Genomic DNA, 23,874 nt, shown 5'->3' with positions numbered 1-23,874 from the left:
GTGACTATATGACAACATGGAGGTAGTGTGAATGTCTATAGGGCTGTGACTATATGACAACATGGAGGTTGTGTGAATGTCTATAGGGCTGACTATATGACAACATGGAGGTAGTGTGAATGTCTATAGGGCTGACTATATGACAACATGGAGGTAGTGTGAATGTTTATAGGGCTGTGACTATATGACAACATGGAGGTAGTGTGAATGTCTATAGGGCTGACTATATGACAACATGGAGGTAGTGTGACTGTTTATATGGCTGACTATATGACAACATGGAGGTAGTGTGACTGTTTATATGGCTGACTATATGACAACATGGAGGTAGTGTGACTGTTTATATGGCTGACTATATGACAACATGGAGGTAGTGTGACTGTTTATATGGCTGACTATATGACAACATGGAGGTAGTGTGACTGTCTATAGGGCTGACTATATGACAACATGGAGGTAGTGTGAATGTCTATAGGGCTGACTATATGACAACATGGAGGTAGTGTGAATGTCTATAGGGCTGTGACTATATGACAACATGGAGGTAGTGTGAATGTCTATAGGGCTGACTATATGACAACATGGAGGCAGTGTGAATGTCTATAGGGCTGTGACTATATGACAACATGGAGGTAGTGTGAATGTCTATAGGGCTGACTATATGACAACAGGGAGACAGTGTGACTGTTTATAGGGCTGACCTGGAATGACCAAGAGGCTCAGTCATATCATTATTTTACGCCTGACTTCCCTATGCGCAGACCTGTCAGTTTACGGTGTGGGTATGGCAGTGATATCCTGTCCTGTCACCTCCAGAGACACCAACGTGTGTGCGTTTACACGTGCCCCACAGCATGCCCTGGCTCTTGGCCTAGATCTCTATTGTCACATGATCTCAATACAGCTTTGTCCAAACCTGGGCAGGACAAGCACCTAGTCTTTCCTTGATGCAACATTTTATTTTACAGATATAATTCCTTGTTTATTGCTCTCTCTCTCTCTCTCTCTCTCTCTCTCTCTCTCTCTCTCTCTCTCTCTCTCTCTCTCTCTCTCTCTCTCTCTCTCTCTCTCTGTTGATTGCACACTAATTGCAATTACTAATTCACAATAGAATTAGTATAGAAATACATGACTGAGATAAATAGAGCAATAAGTGTTTGTGTAACTTTACCGTTGGTGAACGTGCTGAGTCTTTATTAACCCATCTCTTTCAACACACCTGTGGTTTTCCCCTGCTCAGACGTTGGATGCGTCAACCAATGGTTACCTGCCATGTCATCAACTGTAACGTCAGGCATCAGATTGCTATAACATACTGTATGATGTGGTTAGCTGACGCGCAAAATACTTATCCAGGCGTTGCAAGATCTGGCATGCATCAGCAATGACTGAGCATGACCCTATTGTGTCACTGCGTTTTGCTGAAGCTCATTGGCTGAGTGAAAAATGAGCCGTTTATACAATGCTTAGCTTGTAACACTTGCTTGGCGCTGGGCTCACCCCGAGAGAGAGAGAGAAAGAGCGAGAGAGAGAGAAAGAGCGAGAGAGAGAGAGAAAGAGCGAGAGAGAGAGAAAGAGCGAGAGAGAGAGAAAGAGGGAGCGAGAGAGAGAGAGAGAGAGAGAGAAAGAGGGAGCGAGAAAGAGGGAGCGAGAGAGAGAGAGAGAGGGAGCGAGAGAGAGAGAGAGAGAGAGAAAGAGGGAGCGAGAGAGAGCGAGAGAGAGAGAGAAAGAGGGAGCGAGAGAGAGCGAGAGAGAGAGAGAAAGAGGGAGAGAAAGAGAGAGAGAGAGAGAGAGAGAGAGAAAGAGGGAGAGAAAGAGAGAGAGAGAGAGAAAGAGGGAGAGAGAGAGAAAGAGAAAGAAAGAGAGAAAGGGAAAGAGAGAGATTTACTCTGATTACATCCCAGGGACGTCAATATCTCCTGCGAGCAGCGACTGCTAACACCACAAACACTCCATCACCCTCAGCTGGCAATTAGATACCATAATAAATGATCCAATAAACCACCCTCCGTTCCCCTCTCTCCATCTCTCCCTCCACCCACTCTCTCCTCATCTCTCCCCCCACTCTTTATCTTCCCCTCTATCACTCTCTCCTTCATCCTCTTCCTCTCTCTCTCTCTTCTCCAAGCAATAAAACCTTCCTGTACAGCGCTAGTGTCTATCACAGTGTGTTCTTGGAGGGAGCCATGAAAATCTGTGCTCATTAGAGATGTCAGCTTCCCACCCAGGCATTGCAGAATAGCGAGACCAGCCTCTTATAAACAGTACACAGAGGATATACAGACACACACAGAGAGGCAAGAGACACACACACACACACTTTGATGAGAAGTGACACCTGAACTGTACTGTGTTACTATTCATTTCCAGTACCGCTTGAACTGTTTAGAGACAAAAACAGTCTTTGAAAGTGTGCCTGCAGTGCTGCTGTTCTAAGATTATGTTTATCTTCCAAACAGCCTGATTACGCTGACCTTCAGGCAGAGGGAAATCATTAGAGGTGTTTGAGTAGTGTGAAAAAAATCCTGTAATGAAGTATTCACACAGCCATAGGTAACCAATTCTTCAGGATATCAATTTACTGGAGAACAGCACACCTTCCACAGCCTGACATTAATAAAAAGATGAGTCATTGTTGCAATGACTAGTGTCTAGCGTACATTTTGGTTCGGGACTTTTTCACAAAGCACAAAATACATTGAAGTGTCAAATGAGGTTTACAATGAAACTTGGTTTTAATTGCAACCTTTCATCAGGTTGTTATTGTGAAATAGTGTATTAAATAACCTACCAGGTTAAATAAAGATAATATTAACAGACAATGTGAAACAATAAACCACAACATTTGAGTAGCACATACCCAAAATGGCCACCACGATGTCATCCTTGAGGATTTCGATGGACCCTCGTGACAAGAAGTAGAGGGCAGTAAGCACGTCTCCACAGTGGACCAGTGTATCACCCGGTGGGGAGTGTGTGGTCTTGAACCTCATGGCCAGGGCCCTCAGGCAGCCCTTAGTAGCCCCTTGGAATGCCTTGCAGCCCTGGAGCAGACTCGCGTTGAGGTGGAGGCAGATATCAGCCTGGAGACACTCTGGGAAACCCTTTAGGACCTGGGGGCGTGAAAAGACAGGCCACAGCAATAGGAGAATGGTCAGATAGGACTGGATTTGTCTGTGGTGTTATCAGAGATGTGCTGTCAAACTCGAGACGTCTTTGGGTGTGGGTCTGGTTTGAGTTTGCCAGTCAGATATGGTTTGGAATCAAGAGTGGGTTGATACAATTGCCAATTGTGTTTTGGTCTTCTTCTCAAAATCAAAATACTGCATTGTCATATGTGACTGTTTGAGGGGGGTATTTTTATGGCATCTTTCCATAGCCTTTAATCAGAGTACTAGCAGGTGGGGGTAAACAGATGGATATCCAACACTGCTATACAAGACACAACAAACTAGGAAAACATGGAAACAAACATGGAAACACATCTTCCCTTTGATTAAAAAAGAATTAGCACAAGGGAGCTTGAGGGAGCTTTCTATCTTAGTGGGGTATCATTAGTGTCTGTGATTCAGATTTATCATAAAGATTTATAAATAAAAGACTTACCTCAACTGAATTAACCTGTCATGTCATTTAGAGTTTAAGGATCAGAGTGACAAGTATTTCAACTACTTAAATTACTACATGGTGAAATGCAAATAGTTTCAATGGAAAAAATGTCACCTAAATTATTCAGTATCATGACATTAATGCCCACAATTGGAAAACAAGTCATTTGCCTGGGACTGAACACCACACTTGGTTACAGGTTAAAGGTCATGAGATGACTGTAAATAGAGGAGAAAGCCTTGAACTGTGACATCACAGGGGACCAAAGGGCAAGGGAAGGCTTCAAACACACAAAAGGGGGAAATGAAACATTCTTACTCTGTCACATACAAAATCTACATTTCTTGAAAAAGAGAGGCTATTTTTCATTAGTTAGGGAAAAAATCACAGCAGAAGATTTTGGAAAGGAGAGATTGAACAACATTTGGCAAGTGCAGGTGCAATATCACTGGTCATGTGTGCCAAGCCTCCCACATTGAGGGAAACCTGGCAGTGCCAAGCTGTCTGTGCCTCTCCCATTGGCAGTATTAACAGCTTGGTAACTACACTATAAAATGATGTGATTGTGTTTGAATACACAGATTTCATGCAAATGGCGACCTTGTGGCAAGCCACATGCAAGTCAGTCTGTGATGGACAATATGGGCTGCTAGAAGCACTGAGGGTTATACTACTGGCTGGCATGCAATGGGGAAGTCAGTATGTACACTGAGTGTACAAAACATGAAGAACACCTGCTCTGAGATGACACCTGCTCTTTCCAGGTGAAAGCTATGATCCCTTATTGATGTCACTTAAATCCACTTCAGTCAGTGTAGATGAAGGGAAGGAGACTTGCTGAAGAAGGATTTTTAAGCCTTAAGACAATTGAGACATGGATTGTGTATGTGTGCCATTCAGAGGGTGAATGGGCAAGTCAAAATATTTAAGTGCCTTTGAACAGGGTATGGCAGTAGGTGTCAGGTGCACCGGTTTGAGTGTGACAAGAACTGCAACACTACGGGAAGCATTTGGCGTCAACGTGGGCCAGCACCCCTGTGGAAAGCTTTCGACACCTTGCAGTCCATGTCCCGACGAATTGAGGCTGTTCTGAGGGCCAAAGGGGGGTTGCAACTCAATATTAGGAAGGTGTTCTTAATGTTTTCTATACTCAGTGTACATGATTTTTTCCCCCGTAGACTATAAAGATGAAGTTATGGATTTTAATAAATGTATTCTTTGATTTACATCTTGGTCTACGATTTACTACACTCTGAAAACAACACATTTTCAGAGGGAAATAAGTTAACACTATTATCTGTGAACATAGTACCTCCTGCTCTTACCAGAGTGATGAAGTCATTCCATTTGACATGAGGCAGACATGGAAAAGACACATTTCTATAAGTACAGTTAACATCACCAGGGGAAAAGCCGGTTTACATACAGTATCCATGGCTTTCATTCTAGAGTTTAGAATCCTAAACAAGATCATAATAATGTCATATAACCATGTCGCTAAGGGAACACACTAGGCTTTATGTTAATGGTAAGAACCGTCTTGGAGACAAGGTTGTTTTAAGGTCAGAAAAAACATTGAACAGCTTCACCGAGAAGCTAAGTACTGTAGGAGAAACACAGCAAGGCAGTAACATAACCGCATCGTCAAACTGTGGGGCTTAACATTAAAAACCTACTGAAGGACAACAGCAATCTGAATCATCAATCTGAGACTTAACCATTATGCATACCCTTATCCTACCATAAGAATAACGCAATGTCCCAATATGAGCATTTTTTTGTTAAAGTCTCACTTGGAAGACTTATTAGCCCCAAACACACACACACACTCACAGACACAAACGCGCACACTCACAGCTTCCCAACCAATTACACCCACCCCCACCCTCCTACCCACACAACCCCACACACACTCCCCCTATTCGCACCATATTCATGTCGATGCCGTTGGTGTAGTTCCAGGCGTGTTGGAAGTACTCCTCCAGGCGTTGCCTCAGTGGGTTGGGGATCTGGTGGAAGCGGATGAATTCTTTGACCCGGAGCATCTGCAGGTGGTACCGCGCCGTACCAGAGTACAACCGCTGGATGATGGCCGACACATTACCAAAGATACTGGCGTACATCAGGGCTGCGAGAGGGAGAATCACACCAGACAGGTGATCATCACTGTTCGCAATATTCTAATTTCCCTTCATTAATCAGTAGCTAGGAATATAGTAGTACAATAACTTATTGAGTAGTACTACTTGCCTTTACAGTAATAGTGATTTATTGTAGAAATGTGTATAATGTATTCATTTGTTTGTTCGTTCATTCATTCCATCTGTTTTCAGTCCTAGTACAGTCGACACACTCACAGCCAATCAGCATGACACAGATGGAGAAGATCTTCTCGGAGTTGGTGTTGGGGGAGACGTTGCCAAAGCCCACGCTGGTCAGACTACTGAAGGTAAAGTAGAGGGCCGTGACGTATTTGTCCTTGATGGACGGACCAGAGCTGGGGTCACTGTAGTTGTACCTAGGGGGTGAGACGGTACACTCAGTTCATGGTTTGATACATTTCATGGTATTTTTCCTACAGCCTGGAATTGAACCAAGGTGTCTGTAGTGACGCCTCAAGCACTAAGATGCAGTGCCTTAGACCACTGCGCCACTTGGTTTTACCAATATTTCTTAGTTGAATTAACAAATCATGACGTTCTTTCCTATCATTCAACTGCATCGTTATTAAAGAGTCATGTGATACAGTAAATAGTATTGGGGTACATTGAGGCACAAGTCCATGGTACATATTGTTACGATATTCAGGAATTCAGTATATTTTATCTTGCCTAGTACCTCTTTCCAATGGACACGCCCAGGTTATCCAGCCAGCCAATCTTGTGCTCCAGATAGGGCTTCTCCACATTGCCGATGGCGTACCAGATGCAGGCCAGCCAATGGGCAATGAGGGCAAAGATGCACATGAGGAGCATAAGGACAGCGGCGCCGTACTCTGAATATCGGTCCAGCTTACGGGCCACGCGAACTAGTCGGAGCAACCGGGCGGTCTTCAGCAGGCCAATCAGAGTGGTGGTCTGAGGGGACATAGAAGTAAACAGAGCTGTGATTGGCTGGGGGTTTGAGTGTTGCAGTATAGTGCAGACACGTTATTTGTTAATTGGATGCACCACACCAGGAAGCAATTTGTTGTTATTAGAGGTACCCTTAAGGTCAGATCAAAGGTTAGGAGTTAGGGTTAAGATAGTACTGTTACAATCAAGCTTGGCTGAATGACCACAATCCAGTTTCTTATTCCAGTTTCTAAATCACTGAATATGACAGTGTGTCAATGGAAGTGACCTCTGCAAAAAAATAGACTGCTGTCTAAACCAGCAGAGAGCAGTGGCAATAATATAAATTATAATATAACATTTCCATCACTCTAAAATGTTGTTATGAGGAGTGAGGAGGATTTATCAAGCCTACATACTGATACTAAGATGAGATGACTGCAGAAGAAAAAAAAATGTTTTTAAGAACAATAAAGAAAATGACAGAGAACGTCCAAGTTTTCCAGCCAGGCAGCATGAAAGCAAACACCACGCCTCTCCTGTCCTCCCACCCCTCCTGCCTTCTGTTCACTTTCCTTTAAACAGTCTCAATCCTGGCATCTCTCCATCTCTGTTCCTACCCAGCTAAATTAACATGGTGACAAAAAAATAAACGACCACGGCCTGCCATGAGATAAGAGCGGATTTATTAGCGTCGCACAGTCTGCAAACAGCATAAGTCAGTCTGAGGGAAACGCTAATAGTTTGTTCCCCATCTCATCAGGACTGACAATTATAGTAATATCCTGAGGGAAGTCATTACTACTACTGCTTCTCGTCCTCCACAGTCACCCAGGTCTCTGCACCTGCATGCATTTATTTACAGGGGGCTTCTCTCGTTTACACATGAGACTCAATTTGACAGTGACTATGGTTCCTTGTCTCATAGAAGGGGGTCTGATTTATGGCGCAACACTGACTTGACTCTGTCACAGATGAATGTGCTCTGCTGAGGGACACGGATGCTGCTGCTGAGGCTCTGAAAGCTCCATTACAAACCGCCTGGCCCATCCACCCAAATCTTCCCCCTTAAATCGCTGCAGTCATTTACAGCAGCTTTTGTCTCCTATACTCTTAGAAAAAAAGGTGTTATCTAGAACCTAAAAGGGTTATTTGATTGTCCCTTAAGGAGAACTCTTTGAAGAACCCCTTTGGTTCCAGGTAGAACACGTTTGGTTCCAGGTAGAACCCTTTTGGGTCCCATGTAGAACCCTGGAACCAAAAAGGGTTCTCTTATGGGGACAGCCAAAGACCCCTTTTGGAACCCTTTTTTCTAAGAGTGTACTTCTCAACCGGGTAGAGAAATCAGTCTCAGACAGACAGGGCATATCCTAAATCAATCAGAAATTCTTTCCATGTTTTTAGAATTTATCGTAACTGTTGATCTTGACTGGAATGTCAGATGTGCAGAGTGACTGAGGGGTTTGTGTGCAAAAAGGGGGGGCTTTAGTATGGTATATTAGTTGATGGTTGATTAAAGTACTTGCTTAAGTCTGCAGTGCTTGTGAGTTGAAGAGTGGAGAGCTAAAGCTTCTCCCTAACAACCCTGGTGGTAATGAAATGTGTCCGGGATGGGGTTGGCTAGTCATCTGTGTTGGCCTGTCCACTCTACACAACCCCTGATGGGCAGACCGCACATGACTGTTTATGTTCAACCACTGTCTGAAATAGAAGACATAATCCCATAGGCTACTGGCTACAACAGGGTTTTCTAGCTTCGCTCATGGGCCCGATCCCGATTTAGGAATTGATGTCTTTCCTACGCACGCCTTTCCTATGCACTCATCACTATTTGGTATACAGACTTAGCATATTTAGTTGCGTAACACGCCCTGCAGGTGTGGCTACCTTGCACACTCTGTATAAATGTAATTCAACCGCTGAAAACCCTCACACTTGCTGGCCAACAGATTATCTCATGGAGTTTTCATTCTATGGGGGTTTTCAGTACATATATCCCTTTACATAAGGTTTTAATGACAATTTTGTCGACAGACTCAACAGAAAACATTAAGAGAACGGGTTCAGAATATGGGGATCAATGAAAGAAAGCCATCTATGCATATTGTTCTCTGTTTCAGCACCAACTAGATTTAAAAATACTCTACATGTTATCATAAAATGTAGCCTCTGCTGCTTATTTCCTGAAAAGTGAGAGACGCTATATTACATGGACACACGCTGTGGCAGGTCACCACTCGTCTGTCTGTTCCACTTCCTCTTCCTGCCATTCACTGACAACCCCAGACTTGGGGCAACTCTCCAGTACAAGACACCTGATGGTAAATAATGACTCGACAAATCACTGCTCTGACACACCACTGCTCCCTACACATGCTCACTTGTCATCATTTTGCAGGAGACATCTTTTTTTCCCCCTGGAACATCATGTACCCTGTCCTGTTCCGCTCTGTGACGTGCCAGCAAGGGACACACTTAGCAGTCGCTGCTCGGCTGAGATATTGACATCCTGTGGGTGTAATCAGAGTAGATAAATCTTCCTTCTCTCTTCCTCTGTCCCTTTCACACGCAGGAACACGTCTCTCCCTCTCACTGCAGTCCAACAATCGTTAATTTGACCTGCATCTTTCTAGCTCCGTCTTTCCCTCCCTCCATTTCTAGAGTTGAGAACTTGGAAAGCTACTGTTCCACCCGATGGGCCAACACAGCACAGTACAGCTTGGTTTGACTCCGATTCAGCTCGGCTTAGCAGTGTAAGAAAAGGGTCTAAGCGTTTTCCCTTACTTCATCCGATCCCGAGCCGAAGATGAGCAGATCAAAGGGGATGGCAGCCACCATGTCGATGAGGAACCAGCCCTTGAAATAGTGGATGGCTATCTTCGCCGGGTGGCTGACCACCTCCTCGTTGAGATTCACATAGGTTGTCCTGAAGTTGATCAATATGTCCACGATGAACATGATGTCCACCATGAGGTCGACCACGTTGAGCGGCGAGCACGAGTAGCCGCACTCCCTCCTCTTCTGCTCCTCTAGGTCGTTGAGGAGGAAGGCGGCGGAGTAGGGCGTGAAGATGGCCGTGTAGATGACCAGCAGCAGGATGAGCCAGTCCCACACTGCTTTGAAGGGGCTGTAGTGGAGGATGGTTAACTTGTCCATGCGCGGCGTCTGGAGCTTGTACTCGGGAAGCACATCTGCGCCCAGGGATAGCACCTGAGGAGGAAGGAGGGAGGAGTTAAGAGGACGTAAAGTGAAGACATGAAGAAAATGGTGGCTTGGATCAGTGTATTAGAAGAGCGAATTAATCCTATAGAATTCTAAGAAAATACTTTGAAATTCAAGCTGAAGTCAGTGGGATGTAAATATTGTATAGCACTATTTAAAACTAATGTATACAACAGCCTATATGTAGGCTATTATGGATGCATACTGTACATGTATATGGTCTGTACTGTATACTGTATATAACATGAAGTTCATTCTATGGATGAAAATACACAAAGGTTAACATCAACAGCTTGACCTTTGTGCTTTGGCTGTTGGGAGGATAACTACACATTTGTACATTCATATACAGGTCGCTTATCCTCCTCAGACATACTATACATTCTTTATGGGTCGATCACTGGACACTAAACACCGCTGAACTCCCAAGAGGAAATCAGTCACGTGGGAAATATTGATGGAAGAACAGTTAACCACCCGTCCAGAACTACAGTACCCATTAGCCACGTATACATACTTAAAGAAGTACATGTTAGTTTAGTATCTTACTGTATTAGCCAGCAAATTGCAAACAAGTAATATGACGGGAATGTCCTTGTAGGGGCTTCTATATAGGAAAACCCCTATTTAAGGAATGTTTAATTGCATTAATATCCCAACTATTCCAGTTAGAGTATGGCCTGTCCCTGGATAACTTTTAAAATCAATATCACAGAGCAGATAATAGTCTCAATGACACTAAGGTGATTATCGCGGTAGGAGGTGGTGGGATACAGTCATTCATTCTGCAGCTTGACACTCCAATGCCAGGGAAGACATTTCTGTCTCTGCTTCTCATGGCTGATTATCACTGTGGCGAGAGGGAGGGAGAGGAGGAGAGAGAAAGGTAAAGTGCTTCACCCAAGGGCAGAGAAGTAATTATTGTAGATGGAGAGAAGCGCGAGCTGAAATAGAGCCTTGGAAATTAAATTAGGGCTCCATTTCGGTCGCCTTCGCCATAGAACTAGAATGACTAGAATGGCAATCCCCATTCAAGTCAATGTTCCATGATGGTCCATTCAAGTCATTATTTCCACTATTTCCAATTATTTCCCCCACCGTCTAGGCCTACTCCTCGTCTACTCCTCGATCGCCACGGCGACCCCTGTGATTGAGTGGGATGAAGGGCGGCGGGCTTAAGTGATTATAATGAAATTGGTTATTAGATGTCTTCTGTCCCCTCCCCTGTGTGAATTCAGGTCAATAGAACAACCCTCCACTATATGACACCCTTTAAAGCAAATCACCAAGTAAAGGGCAGAGAGAGAAAAAGCTTTTTCATTATTCATGTCCAGCTACATTAGTTATCTTCATTGGAAGTTTTGGTAATTAGGCTACGGGCAGTTTTATTTCTTTCATCAAACTGCCCTTTGCTCTAAGTGGAAAAGAAGCACAAGAAGCAGTGATTGTCAAGAGAAACCTCTTTTTGAATTGACCGTGTTGTCTTGTGACTCTTGATGACATACCACCTAAATCAGGCAGAATCACATACCATGTGGATAGATTAGTCGATGTGGCCTACTGGGCTACTGCACTTGTAAGGAGTTGGTAAAAGGAGTACCTAATCTCTGATCCAGGGTCAGATGTTTCTAGGTCTATATGATCCGCTTAATCAATGTTGGTTCGGTAAATCTGATTCTATATCTGTGGTTAGTGGCAACATCTAATTTGAGCCATATGGTTTACATAGGTAAACTGTCTCTGAGCCTGCTGGCAAGCCCAGCGAGGAGTCAATTTGTAGAATGAGAGCTCAGTTGAGCACGTTGCTCCCCCTGATCTGTTACTAAATAAATTATTCAGACATAATTATTTAATGCACCTAGTGTGGATTCATTTGCTGTTGTGCAAATTAACTCTCTCATCTGGAATAAATGTATGCAAATGAGTGGTCTGTTCATTTCACCCTCTCACGTTATTTGTTTGTATTGTTGGAGGATTTGGAATACCAGAGTGTCATTTCCTGTCTTGGCCAGTGCTGCTTTGTCACGTGACCCACAACATGTATTGTTGACAATAAAGAAAAAATTGGTCAAAACTGAAGCAAAGCCATGACATAACGACAGGTAAAACTGAAGCAAAGCCATCCAAACCTGGAGAAATCATACCTCATGGAACGAACATTTAAGTGTCAAACAAGTTGTTTTATGTGGAGCATCAACATGCACTGACGCCGTTTATCAATCTATGGCACAGACTCAGATCTCCTCATGTCAATCATCCATCTGTTTAGTGTGGTTGAGTTCTGTGTCGAACCAGCAGACTACAGTACGTGTTTATTCTGCAGCCTAGAGCACGTCTCCCTAAACAAACTCTGGAGAGACTTGGTCTCCAGACATCGCCTGGAACAGTGTGAGCCTCACAGCCAGACCACAGGGGACGAACGGGGAGCAGGAGCTCAGGGCGCCACAGTCAGAGAAATATGTCAAATACCAAAGAAACAAGCAAATACAATCCAACTGTCTAGTTTGATCAAACGACTGAGAATGAGATGGTGAAAAGAAAACACGTGTTCAATGTAATCTGTTCAGCAGTAAGCAGCAGATGGTTGCTAACCAAACGTACAAGCAGGAAAGAGAAACAAGAGGCAGTTATGAGTCTAGATGATCAACTATAACTCTATCTGACATAGGCCTGCTGTGTGACAACAACGTTCCACTGCAGTAGGTATATCCAATATGAACTATATCAGGGATGGGCAACTCCATTCCTTGGGGGCCTAATTGGTGTAACACTTTTGCCCCAGCCTCAGCTAACACACCTGACTCCAATAGTCAACTAATCATAATCTTCAGTTTAGATTGCAATTTGTTTAATCAGCTGTGTTTGCTAGGGATAGGGAAGAAGTGTGACACCACTCCGGCCCCCAGGAATGGAGTTGCCCATCCCTGAGCTATATAAATAATAACAACAAATACTAAGTTCCGGTTGGAATATATAAGCTGCAACCCAACCCACTATTGAGATGTATGACACACACACACACACACACACACACACACACACACACACACACACACACACACACACACACACACACACACACACACAGCATATGTCCTCTAAACTAGAAGATGCCCTTAGTGCCAATGACAAACTAAGATCTGCTTTTAAGGAAAACTCGGTGCCAGATACTATATAGTATATACTGTATACACTAGTGGAGGCTCCTCAGAGGAGGAAGGGGAGGACCATCCTCCTCAGTGAATTTCATAAAAATCTATATTGTGAAACATTAAAAAAGTTATCCTTTTTTAGATATAACTATATTCACGTCACCAAATAATTGATTAAGACACACTGTTTTGCAATGAAGGTCTACAGTAGCCTCAGCAGCACTCTGTAGGTGAGCACCATGGTGTAGCCGGAGGACAGCTAGCTTCTGTACTCCTCTGAATACGTTGACTTCAATACAAAACCTAGGAGGCTCTTGGTTCTCACCCCCTTCCAAAGACTTACACAGTAATTATAACAACTTCCAGAGGATGTCCTCCAACCTATCAGAGCTCTTGCAGCATGAACTGACATGCTGTCCACCCAATCAAAGGATCATAGAATGAATCTAGTACTGAAAGCATAAGCTACAGCTAGCCAGCACTGCAATGTATAAAATGTATTGAGTAGTTTTCTTAAAGAGAAAGACAATAGTCGAACAGTTTTGAACAAATTAATTTCTTCCAAAATTAAGGAGAAGCAAGAGAGAGAGCTATATTTGTTTGTATTTTTTTGAACATTCAATTTCACTAAGCTAACAAAGGCAGCTAGCTAGTTTAGCCTACTCAAACACCCAGCTCAAACAGAGAGGGAGGCTATGTTAGCTACCTGGCTATAGCTATCCAACACTGGAACTCTTCCAAGTCAAGGTAAGCTTTGGTTTTATTAATGTATTGCCACCGGGGCCAGCCAGTGTAATTGGTAAACTCCTTTCTGATTGTACATCGTACTGCATGATTGTAGCGAGTTTACTAACTTGTTAGTTCTAGTTGACTATGATGTGACAACAATGTAGGCTGTGTGTAGAGGTAAGCAGTCATGATATGAAGGGTTGGCTTGGAAAGGTTTTTTGCCTGGTCACAGAGAGCTGATGTGTTGTGCACTGAAGTCCACAAGCGAAAGGAAAAGGTGAGAGGAGGAGAGCGTATAGATAGTTGCGAGAAGAAATGATAAACCCAGCAAAAAAAGAAACAGACCTTTTTCAGGACCCTGTCTTTCAAAGATAATTAGTAAAAATCCAAATATCTTCACAGATCTTCATTGTAAAGGGTTTAAACACTGTTTTCCATGCTTGTTCAATGAACCATAAACAATTAATGAACATGCACCTGTGGAATGGTCGTTAAGACACTAACAGCTTACAGACGGTAGGCAATTAAGGTCACAGTTATGAAAACTTAGGACACCAAAAGAGGCCTTTCTATTGACTCTGAAAAACACCAAAAGAAATATGCCCAGGGTCCCTGCTCATCTGCGTGAACGTGTCTTAGGCATGCAGCAAGGAGGCATGAGGACTGCAGATGTGGCCAGTGCAATAAATTGCAATGTCCGTACTGTGAGATGCCTAAGACAGCACTACAGGGAGACAGGACGGACAGCTGATCGTCCTCGCAGTGGCAGACCACGTGTAACAACATCTGCACAGGATCAGTACATCCGAACATCACACCTGCGGGACAGGTACAGGATGGCAACAACAACTGCCCAAGTTACACCAGGAAAGCAAAATCCCTCCATCAGTGTTCAAACTGTCCACAATAGGCTGAGAGAGGCTGGACTGAGGGCTTGTAGGCCTGTTGTAAGGCAGGTCCTCACCAGACATCACCGGCAACAATGTCGCCTATGGGCACAAACCCACCATCGCTGGACGGTAATCTTCATTGATGAGTCGCGATTTTGTCTCACCAGGGGTGATGGTCAGATTTGCGTTTATTGTCAAAGGAATGAGCGTTACACCGAGGCCTGTACTCTGGAGCGGGATCGATTTGGAGGTGGAGGGTCCGTCATGGTCTGGGGCGGTGTGTCACAGCATCATCGGACTGAGCTTGTTGTCATTGCAGGCAATCTGAACACTGTGCTCGTTCTGTGTGTGATTTCCTGCAAGACAGGAATGTCAGTGTTCTGCCATGGCCAGTGAAGAGCCCGGTTCTCAATCCCATTGAGCACGTCTGAGACCTGTTGGATCGGAGGGTCCCCCCAGAATTGTCCGGGAACTTACAGGTGCCTTGGTGGAAGAGTGGGGTAACATCTCACAGCAAGAACTGGCAAATCTGGTGCAGTACATGAGCAGGAGATGCATTGCAGTACTTAATGCAGCTGGTGGCCACACCAAATACTGACTGTTACTTTTGATTTTGACCCCCCTTTGTTCAGGGACACATTACTCCATTTCTGCTAGTCACATGTCTGTGGAACTTGTTCAGTTTATGGCTCAGTTGTTGAATCTTGTTATATTCATACAAATATTTACACACGTTAAGTTTGCTGAACATAAACGCAGTTGACAGTGAGAGGACATTTCTTTTTTTGCTGAGTTTATATACAACGAGCAAAGTGATCATGATGTTTTTATGTGGCTGCTACGAACGTGAACTGTTTGCGTGTGATCCGGTGTGTGTTCATTCCACCGATTCTGTTGAAAAATGTCTCATAAACGAAAACAAAATGGGGATAAACATACCTGAATTTGTCCAACAGAAACTCTCATTTGCAACTGTTGGACTAATGATTACACCCTAGATTAGCTAGATGTAGGCAAGAGTGTGCAAGGCGGTGTTGAATGTGTCACTGTCTGTCACCTTGATTACTCAAAATTCTCTCGGCCTGTGTGCACCTACGTTGTGAACTTGAATTCATCGGCTAGGTTGTAGCAACCTCATGATGGGTACAGTATCATGTAGTAGCCTAAACGTATCGATGTTACATTGAACTGGGTGAATGGAATATAAATGACAGTCATCCAATATGCTGTAATAGAAATAAGGCCATGCTCATTAAAAAAATAATCATCCTCCCTCATCTTAAACCGTACCAACCGCCACTGGTATACACATTATCAGTAGAACAGCAACATCCTCGTCTGTTCTGGACAAAGTGGCCCTGACAGATCTTAAAGGTCAACCAGCTTTGCCATAGCGACACACAGACGCACGCACACACAGACAGGCAAGCACGCAGGCAGGAGTACACACAGACATCCTGGTTTCCCTCCACCTCCCCCATAGGGACCGACACAAGGAGGAGTTGGTGTACTGCGCACACGCACTCTCCACGGGGAGGACAGACAGACAGGCAGACAGGATGGTGAGGATGACCTCTAACCTGTGTGTAACTAGAGTGTATCTCTGAGCCCTGGTAAGATAATCTGTCCTGATCCCCGCTACGGGTGATATACACCTTCACCGGTTTACTTATTAAAACAAACCCCTTGAGTTTCAGCCTAGTGGTAATATCGTTGGGCCAGTAACCGAAAGCTGACAAGGTAACAATCTGTCATTCTGCCCCTGAGCAAGGCAGTTACCCCACTGTTCCCCGGGCGCCGTGGATGTCGATTAAGGCAGCCCCCCGCACCTCTCTGATTCAGAGTGGTTGGGTTAAATGCGGAAGGCACATTTCAGTTAAAGGCAGTCAGTTGTACAACTGACTAGGTATCCCCCTTTCCCCTTTCAATGAATTAGGTAACATCAGACAGTAACAACAGAGCAGCGTGTACAGACACTGTGTTCTGACCTGGTGGTGTTCCGTGTGTGTGTGTGTGTGTGTGTGTGTGTGTGTGTGGGGCAGGGGATAATTACCGCTCTCTAATGTATAACATTGGGGCAGATGACTATTCATGTGATTATTCAATGAGGTGATAGTCCATCCAGCTACAGCACACGATACATCTGTAACTGTCTTTACAGAACAAACACACAGAAAAGACATGTCCTCTGTATGGAACAGATTCTATAGCATGGATTCTTACTCCAACATTATACTTGATTGAGTGAAGCTCCAACATCTTGGCTTATGTCAGTGAGCCCCAACTCTACTGAGCACAAAGCACAGGGCCTTTCATGACCTCTTACCTGCGTGACCTTATCGGTGACGTTGTGTGTTCGGTCCTTGACCTTTGGGGCTATGATGGTTTTCTCGGAGGAAGCAGGGGAGGGGCACTTCTTGTCGTTGTTGGCCTCTGAGAAGTTGAGCGTGATGAGGGGGATCTTGTTGATGGTGCTGTATCTGTTGAGGTGGGAGTCAGACGTGGAGCCCAGAAGACTGGATTTGATCTGGTTGAAGGGTCCTGGAGGAGAATTTAATGGAGAGGTTTGGAAATGGCTCGCGCTGTGATGCTAGGCTAGGCTAGAGCGGCGATGCTATACTAGGCTAGCTCGGTGATGCTAGGCTATGCTAGCACGTGTGTCCTGATGCAGCTTCACGGTTTGACGGTATGCTAATGGGATAAAAGGAGACCTCAAGTGCAGTTCATGTGGTAGGTGTGTCAATAGGCTGCTGTGTCTATTTGTTATGCGTGGGAATGTGAGTATGGAACTATTTCTTGCTCTTGAGTGAACTCAATTGCTGCCACAAGACAAGTGAACAACCACAGGACAACAGTAGAAATACAACAGTCAGACAGATCCACCCTAACCCTCTGCTTGATCCTGTTACCTTCTATTCAACAGCTGTAGAAATGACAAACTTGGTGTAATGAACCATTTTAGTGAAATATTGATGTCCACAAACAAAGTAAATGTATACTCTGTCATGAGGTTTTGACTCAATGACACCATATGGATACGGCTTTCATGATTCATACATCCACAAATATTCTACTATGTTACTATGCGAAAATACAGTACAACACTGCCATAAAACCTCACCACGTTGAACAACACTCACACTGTCACACGTAGAACTACTGTGGGCAATATGGATAAGAGAGGGAACGTGTCAACTGTTGATCCAAAAGGAGAAGATGGAGGGATGACTCATTCTGCCCTTTTCACAAACGAGTGTTGAGAATACAGTGAGTGATACTTACACACACAAAAGACATGCGCAGCTTGAATACGTAGTGATACTTACACATACAAAAGACATGCGCAGCTTGAATACATGCTACAGCAGCATTGTACGTTACAGTATGTGTGCATTACAGACATATAGGAAAAGCTCAAGCCATACCCCCAGCCATCCAGGACCGAGACACTAGCGAATCAGGAGAGAGAGAGGGAGGGAGGTAGAGAGCAGCGTAAAGAGGAAGTAACCTCAGAGAGAAGGGAGGGGTCAAAGGTCAGGGTAATTCTGCAGGCACTTCCTGAGTGTCATGTTACATTTATTTGAGCAACATCAGAGTGATTTCTTTTTAGTAGAGGTAAAGAAATCTGGCTACTATGTTACGGTAATTAAAAATATCCCGGAAATCGGAGACATAAGGTCTAAAGTTAAGAAAACAAATGATTGCTGATAACATTATCAGATGCTCCTCCAAATCTTTCCATATTCAATGGAGTAGGTATCAGTGGAGGCTGGTGGGAGGAGCTATAGGAGGACGGGCTCATTGTAAATGGAATATTGGAACAGTACCAAACACATCAAAGATATGGAAACCACATGTCTGACTCCATTTCATTAATTCCATTCCAGCCATTACAATGAGCCCGTGCTTCTACAACTCTTCCCAACAGCCTCCTCTGGTAGGTATTGATCCAGAATGCACTTTGAGGCTAGTAAAAAGATTGATTTCAGAGGAAAGTACAGTCATTTAATTCATTTCTGGAGGTTAAAAGGCTCTCAGACAGTTGATAACATTCCAGTGACGTAGAATTCAGTGGAGGATTATGAAGGGAGGACGGCTCATAATAATGGCTAGAACGGCGGAAATGGAATGGTATCAAACACATGGTTTCACTAATTCCACTCCAGCCATTACAACGAGCCTGTCCTCCTCAATTAAGGTGCCACCAATCTCCTGTGGTAGAGTTACTTACAGTATCATTACGTTTTTTGATCTATAAAAGTAGTATTCCATAACTAGTGATGTCGTCATGGATGGGAATACTTTTTTTGGTAAAGCGGAGACAAAACGGAGGACGTTATTCAAGCAAACAGACAAACCATCCCTCTATTCCCTTCGACTGTCTGACACAGGTCTAAGGAAATAGCCTACCAGTTGCCTTTGGCAAAAGGAACTATTGGCAGCAGGCGAAGACAACTACTATTATGAGTCAGTGATTATTATAGATTTCCGGTTCTATGGAAACGAGAGACAAGATTGTTTTTCATGCAGGCGCACGGCAGGTCAAAAGTCAGCCGGATTTCTTCCCGAACTATCAGAAGGGATCTGCAAGCTTGCAGGGCACTCACAGGTCACGTCTTACTACAGCATGAATAATGCTACTACTATACCGTGCAAGCCTCTATGGCATTCTCAGAGGAGTTCACAAATGTATCAATCCAGCACTAGCATTCACCACAGACTTATGTTGTTGTTGAGTTGAAAAAACCCATGCAGCAAGCAGTTCAGGCCATATATTCGATACCCGTGCTATGTTCAAGGAACGTGGGGTTGTTACCTTTGATATTACGACCATTGTCTGCGATGGGATAGTGTTGAGGGAGAGAGAGGGGGATGGGAGGAAGGTGGAGGAGTGAGAGGAGATTCCAGATCTGTGCGTAGCTAGCTAGTGATGGAAGACGACCCACATAAAAGCCCTGTCGCCGTCGCACCATTCATTATCGTGAAGTAGACGTATTACAGTGTCAGCCGCAGGGGCCCTTTGAATGAGAAATGCAGATTCAATGGTGTAGGGAGGGATAGAAATATTAGCTGGGTACAGAGACAGGGAGAGTCTGGGGCTGTACTGTACCCCCCATATTGACTGTGGGTGGAAAGGTGAGCTGTGATTCAGGAGTCAGGATAGATGTGGTAATTCAGGAGTCAGTATAGATGTGGTAATTCAGGAGTCAGTATAGATGTGGTAATTCAGGAGTCAGTATAGATGTGGTAATTCAGGAGTCAGGATAGATGTGGTAATTCAGGAGTCAGTATAGATGTGGTAATTCAGGAGTCAGTATAGATGTGGTAATTCAGGAGTCAGGATAGATGTGGTAATTCAGGAGTCAGGATAGATGTGGTAATTCAGGAGTCAGGATAGGTGTGGTAATTCAGGAGTCAGGATAGATGTGGTAATTCAGGAGTCAGGATAGATGTGGTAATTCAGGAGTCAGGATAGGTGTGGTAATTCAGGAGTCAGGATAGATGTGGTAATTCACGAGTCAGGATAGATGTGGTAATTCAGGAGTCAGGATAGATGTGGTAATTCAGGAGTCAGGATAGATGTGGTAATTCACGAGTCAGGATAGATGTGGTAATTCACGAGTCAGGATAGGTGTGGTAATTCAGAAGTCAGGATAGATGTGGTAATTCAGGAGTCAGGATAGATGTGGTAATTCAGGAGTCAGGATAGATGTGGTAATTCAGGAGTCAGGATAGATGTGGTAATTCAGGAGTCAGGATAGATGTGGTAATTCAGGAGTCAGGATAGATGTGGCGCTGCCTGATGACTAAGAGTAGGTACAGTTGAGGTGGGGGAGTTACCCCCATTCACTGATCCAAGGTCAGATTTGATTTGTACCACATGATAACAATGGTTGGGATTGGGACCAAATCTACTGCGTAAGAACAGCAAGGGAAATTTGATTTAATATAACATAACATCTCAGGGTGAGGCGGATGGATGGGGACAAGCATTTCCGACCATGGAGGTGGTGTTGACTTACATACCTTCACTTGCATGTCGGTCCCTGAAGGCCATCTTGGAGTTGGAGCCAAAACCCTCCATGTCCTGAGCGGAGGAGGCCCTCCGGATACTACACACACTCTCCCTGGACGCGGTGGGGGTCAGGCCTGAGATGGAGGGGGCCAGAGTGCCCACAGTCTGAGGCTGGGCCTGGGGAACCGCCTGGGGAACCAGCCTGTCCCAGACGGGCCCCTTGGGGGGCGAGTGGTCCAGGGATCCCGACACAGGGGTGGAGCAGTGGCTGGGGCCGATGAGGGCCCGCGTGTCATTGGTGTAGGAGGGGCTGCAGCTCTCCCGGGTGGGCAGTGACCGGAAGTCGCGGGTGGCCACCGACTCTCCGCTGCGGCGGGGCGAGTCGATCATGACGGCGTCAGGGTCCTCCTGTGGGAGGGACTGCTTGCTGATGCCCAGGAGGTGTAAGGCTGGGAGCCGGAAACAAAATAATCTACCTTTCCCTGGAGAGAGAGAAAAAAGAGAGGGCGAGATAGATAGAGTACAATTGTTCAACAGCAATGCTTGGAATATTTTCAACAATAAGAGAAATAGTTTTTTGCACAACTCTTCCCCTTTTCAGAGTGGTTCGTCATGACTTCATTCGTTGTGGAGGAATTCTTAACTTGATCGTGACTGGGTAGAAACAAGTAGGGGAGGCTGGCACACTGGATAGATGCTCATGCTAATCCAGTTTCCAGCTCACTCCCCAGACATCAAGCAGTGAGTTCCAATATTGTTCAAAAGGACATATGCCTCTCATCCCAACGGCCTAGCTTCCCGTCTTCAGCTTCCTTCAATTATTCAGACGTTTGATGAAATAAAGCAACCGCCATTAATATATTAGAGACCCATTAAAATATCAAATTACAACAGGTTTCCTATGATTGATTTAACACCCTCGGAGAGAGGAGAAAGACATCGTCTTTGTCCAAATGATGGTACCAGTGAATCTGTCAATGCATTATGAGGGCGACTTTAAACCTTGTGGTTATAGTTCCGTTTCTAGGGAGTCTGAAGTGGAGGCATCTTGCATTCAAGGACTTTGGGGGCCTCGTCAGAAGATCTAATATCCAGTGTATAACGTGTTCCCGGGCTGACCTAACAAACACACAGATATACAGTGGCCCTTACAGAACCCTTACAGAACCCTTACAGAACCCCTACAGAACCCTTACAGAACCTAACACCGAGCAATGGAAAAGGGGAAAAAGGACAACCTATATACTGCTGGAGACGTCGACGTCTTTAATTCTGTAATTAAAACAGTACATTTTAAGTAAAAACGGAAAACATAAATGAAGAATTTCAGAAAATAACACCATTTCCAAAAGTTATTTTCCTGATGCAGTAGCACTTTACTCTATAAATCTAAAAGCTTCTAAAAAAAAAAAAAACAAGCATAAACTTATGAAGAAAAAAACAAACACTCTCCACTCCATATCCCTCTGGATTTTTGTGCTTTCGTGCGCTAACGTGCCTTGCTACATCACATTACACATGCCTTCGTCTTGTTCCGTGTTGAACTGTTAACGGCGGCGTGGGGAATAGCAGAGAGATGATTGACGAGGTTCAGCAGTGTTCTTTTGCTGTGCTCACTGCTCGTTTTTCTCTCGTTGACACTCGTGACGAAGAATAGGAAACCAATTTCTAGACGCTGTCACGTGTAGTACGCTTACTTCGAAGGTGTTACTTTTACACACCAGCTAGATTCCAATATATAACAAAAATCAACACATATTTCAGTGTGAATGCATCTGGTTCTGGGTATTTTCATTTGTCAATGGTTTAATTGTCTCCGTCCCGATCATCTAAATGAATGAAGAAGTGCATAATCAATATATTAATGGAAGTATAGGAAAGACGCCACGTCTACCTCACCATAAGCATATCCCCTTATGCCCCCCTCCCCGCACACAGAAAACATAAATTGCTTTTAAGCAATCAATTTCTTAATTGTTTAGCAAATTAAGCATGCCGTCTGACAATATCCTATTGTATTTGCGGTAAAACAAAAGTTTAGATTGGCCTGTTACTATTTGTAAAGGTGACATTAGCGCTGAGTTCCACTGTGGCCCTGCAGTCAAATGACCAAATGGCCCTTTAGTGGCCTCATGGGTGAAATGTTATTCATATTTTTCATAATTTCATAACTTGTAAACTTTACTTCAAAAAAACTTGTTAAACATCTGGTGTTTCTATGTCAAACTGTTTTGTTATATTTCAGTCTTCTGTGATGTGTAATATTGGGATGCAAACTCAAAATGTAATACATTTCAACTCTATATGTGACATGGTATAGGTGCAAGAAAGCAAAGGTAAGTGAACTAAATGACTGTCGCCCCGTAGTACTCATTTCTGTCATCATGAAATGCTTTGAGAGACGAGTCAAGGATCGTATCACCTCTACCTTACCTGACACCCTAGACTCACTTCAATTTGCTTACCGCCCCAATAGATCCACAGACGATGCAATCGCCATCGCACTGCACACTGCACTATCTCATTTGGAAAAGAGGAATACCTATGTAAGAATGCTGTTCATTGACTATAGCTCAGCATTCAACACCATAGTACCCTCCAAGCTCATCATTAAGCTTGAGGGCCTTGGTCTGAACCCCGCCCTGTGTAACTGGGTCATGGACTTCCTGATGGGCCGCCCCCAGGTGGTGAAGGTAGGAAACAACACCTCCACTTCGCTGATCCTGAACAATGTGGCCCCACAAGGGTGCATGCTCAGCCCCCTTCTGTACTCCCTGTTCACTCATGACTGTTTGGCCATGCACACCTCCAAACCAATTGTCAAGTTTGCAGACTGCACAACAGTAGTAGGCCTGATTACCAAGAATGATGAGACAGCCTACAGGGAGGAGGTGAGGGCCCTCGGAGTGTGGTGCCAGGAAAATAACCTCTCACTCAACGTCAACAAAACAAAGGAGCTGATCGTGGACTTCAGGAAACCGCTTAGGGAGCACCCCCCCTATCCACATCGACAGGACTGCAATGGAGAAGGTGGTAGGCTTCAAGTTCCTCGGCGTACACATCACTGACAGACAGTGTGGTGAAGATGACGCAACAGCTGAAGAAATTTGGCTTGGCACCTAAAACCTTCACAAACTTTTGCCGATGCACATTTGAGAACATCCTGTCGGGCTGTATCACCGTCTGGTACGGCAACTGCATCG

At 44.4% G+C, this 23,874-nt stretch overlaps 1 protein-coding gene across 1 annotated transcript in view; it reads right to left on the bottom strand.

Moving 5' to 3' along the window:
* The window catches only part of LOC112267709 (potassium voltage-gated channel subfamily H member 7), a 99,836-nt gene that overhangs the window by 40,688 nt on the left and 35,274 nt on the right, over nucleotides 1–23,874 (bottom strand). The window contains exons 4-10 of the mRNA XM_042296970.1: nucleotides 20,683–21,153; nucleotides 16,982–17,196; nucleotides 9,447–9,872; nucleotides 6,448–6,686; nucleotides 5,967–6,127; nucleotides 5,538–5,737; nucleotides 2,861–3,113 (exon numbers count right to left, since the gene is read on the bottom strand). Of these exons, the coding sequence (XP_042152904.1) occupies nucleotides 2,861–3,113; nucleotides 5,538–5,737; nucleotides 5,967–6,127; nucleotides 6,448–6,686; nucleotides 9,447–9,872; nucleotides 16,982–17,196; nucleotides 20,683–21,153 (1,965 nt within the window). The remainder of the gene's footprint in view (nucleotides 1–2,860; nucleotides 3,114–5,537; nucleotides 5,738–5,966; nucleotides 6,128–6,447; nucleotides 6,687–9,446; nucleotides 9,873–16,981; nucleotides 17,197–20,682; nucleotides 21,154–23,874) is intronic.

Source organism: Oncorhynchus tshawytscha, linkage group LG14 (assembly GCF_018296145.1).
Source record: "Oncorhynchus tshawytscha isolate Ot180627B linkage group LG14, Otsh_v2.0, whole genome shotgun sequence".
Lineage (NCBI taxonomy): Eukaryota > Metazoa > Chordata > Actinopteri > Salmoniformes > Salmonidae > Oncorhynchus > Oncorhynchus tshawytscha.
This window is presented reverse-complemented; position numbering and strand designations above follow the sequence as displayed.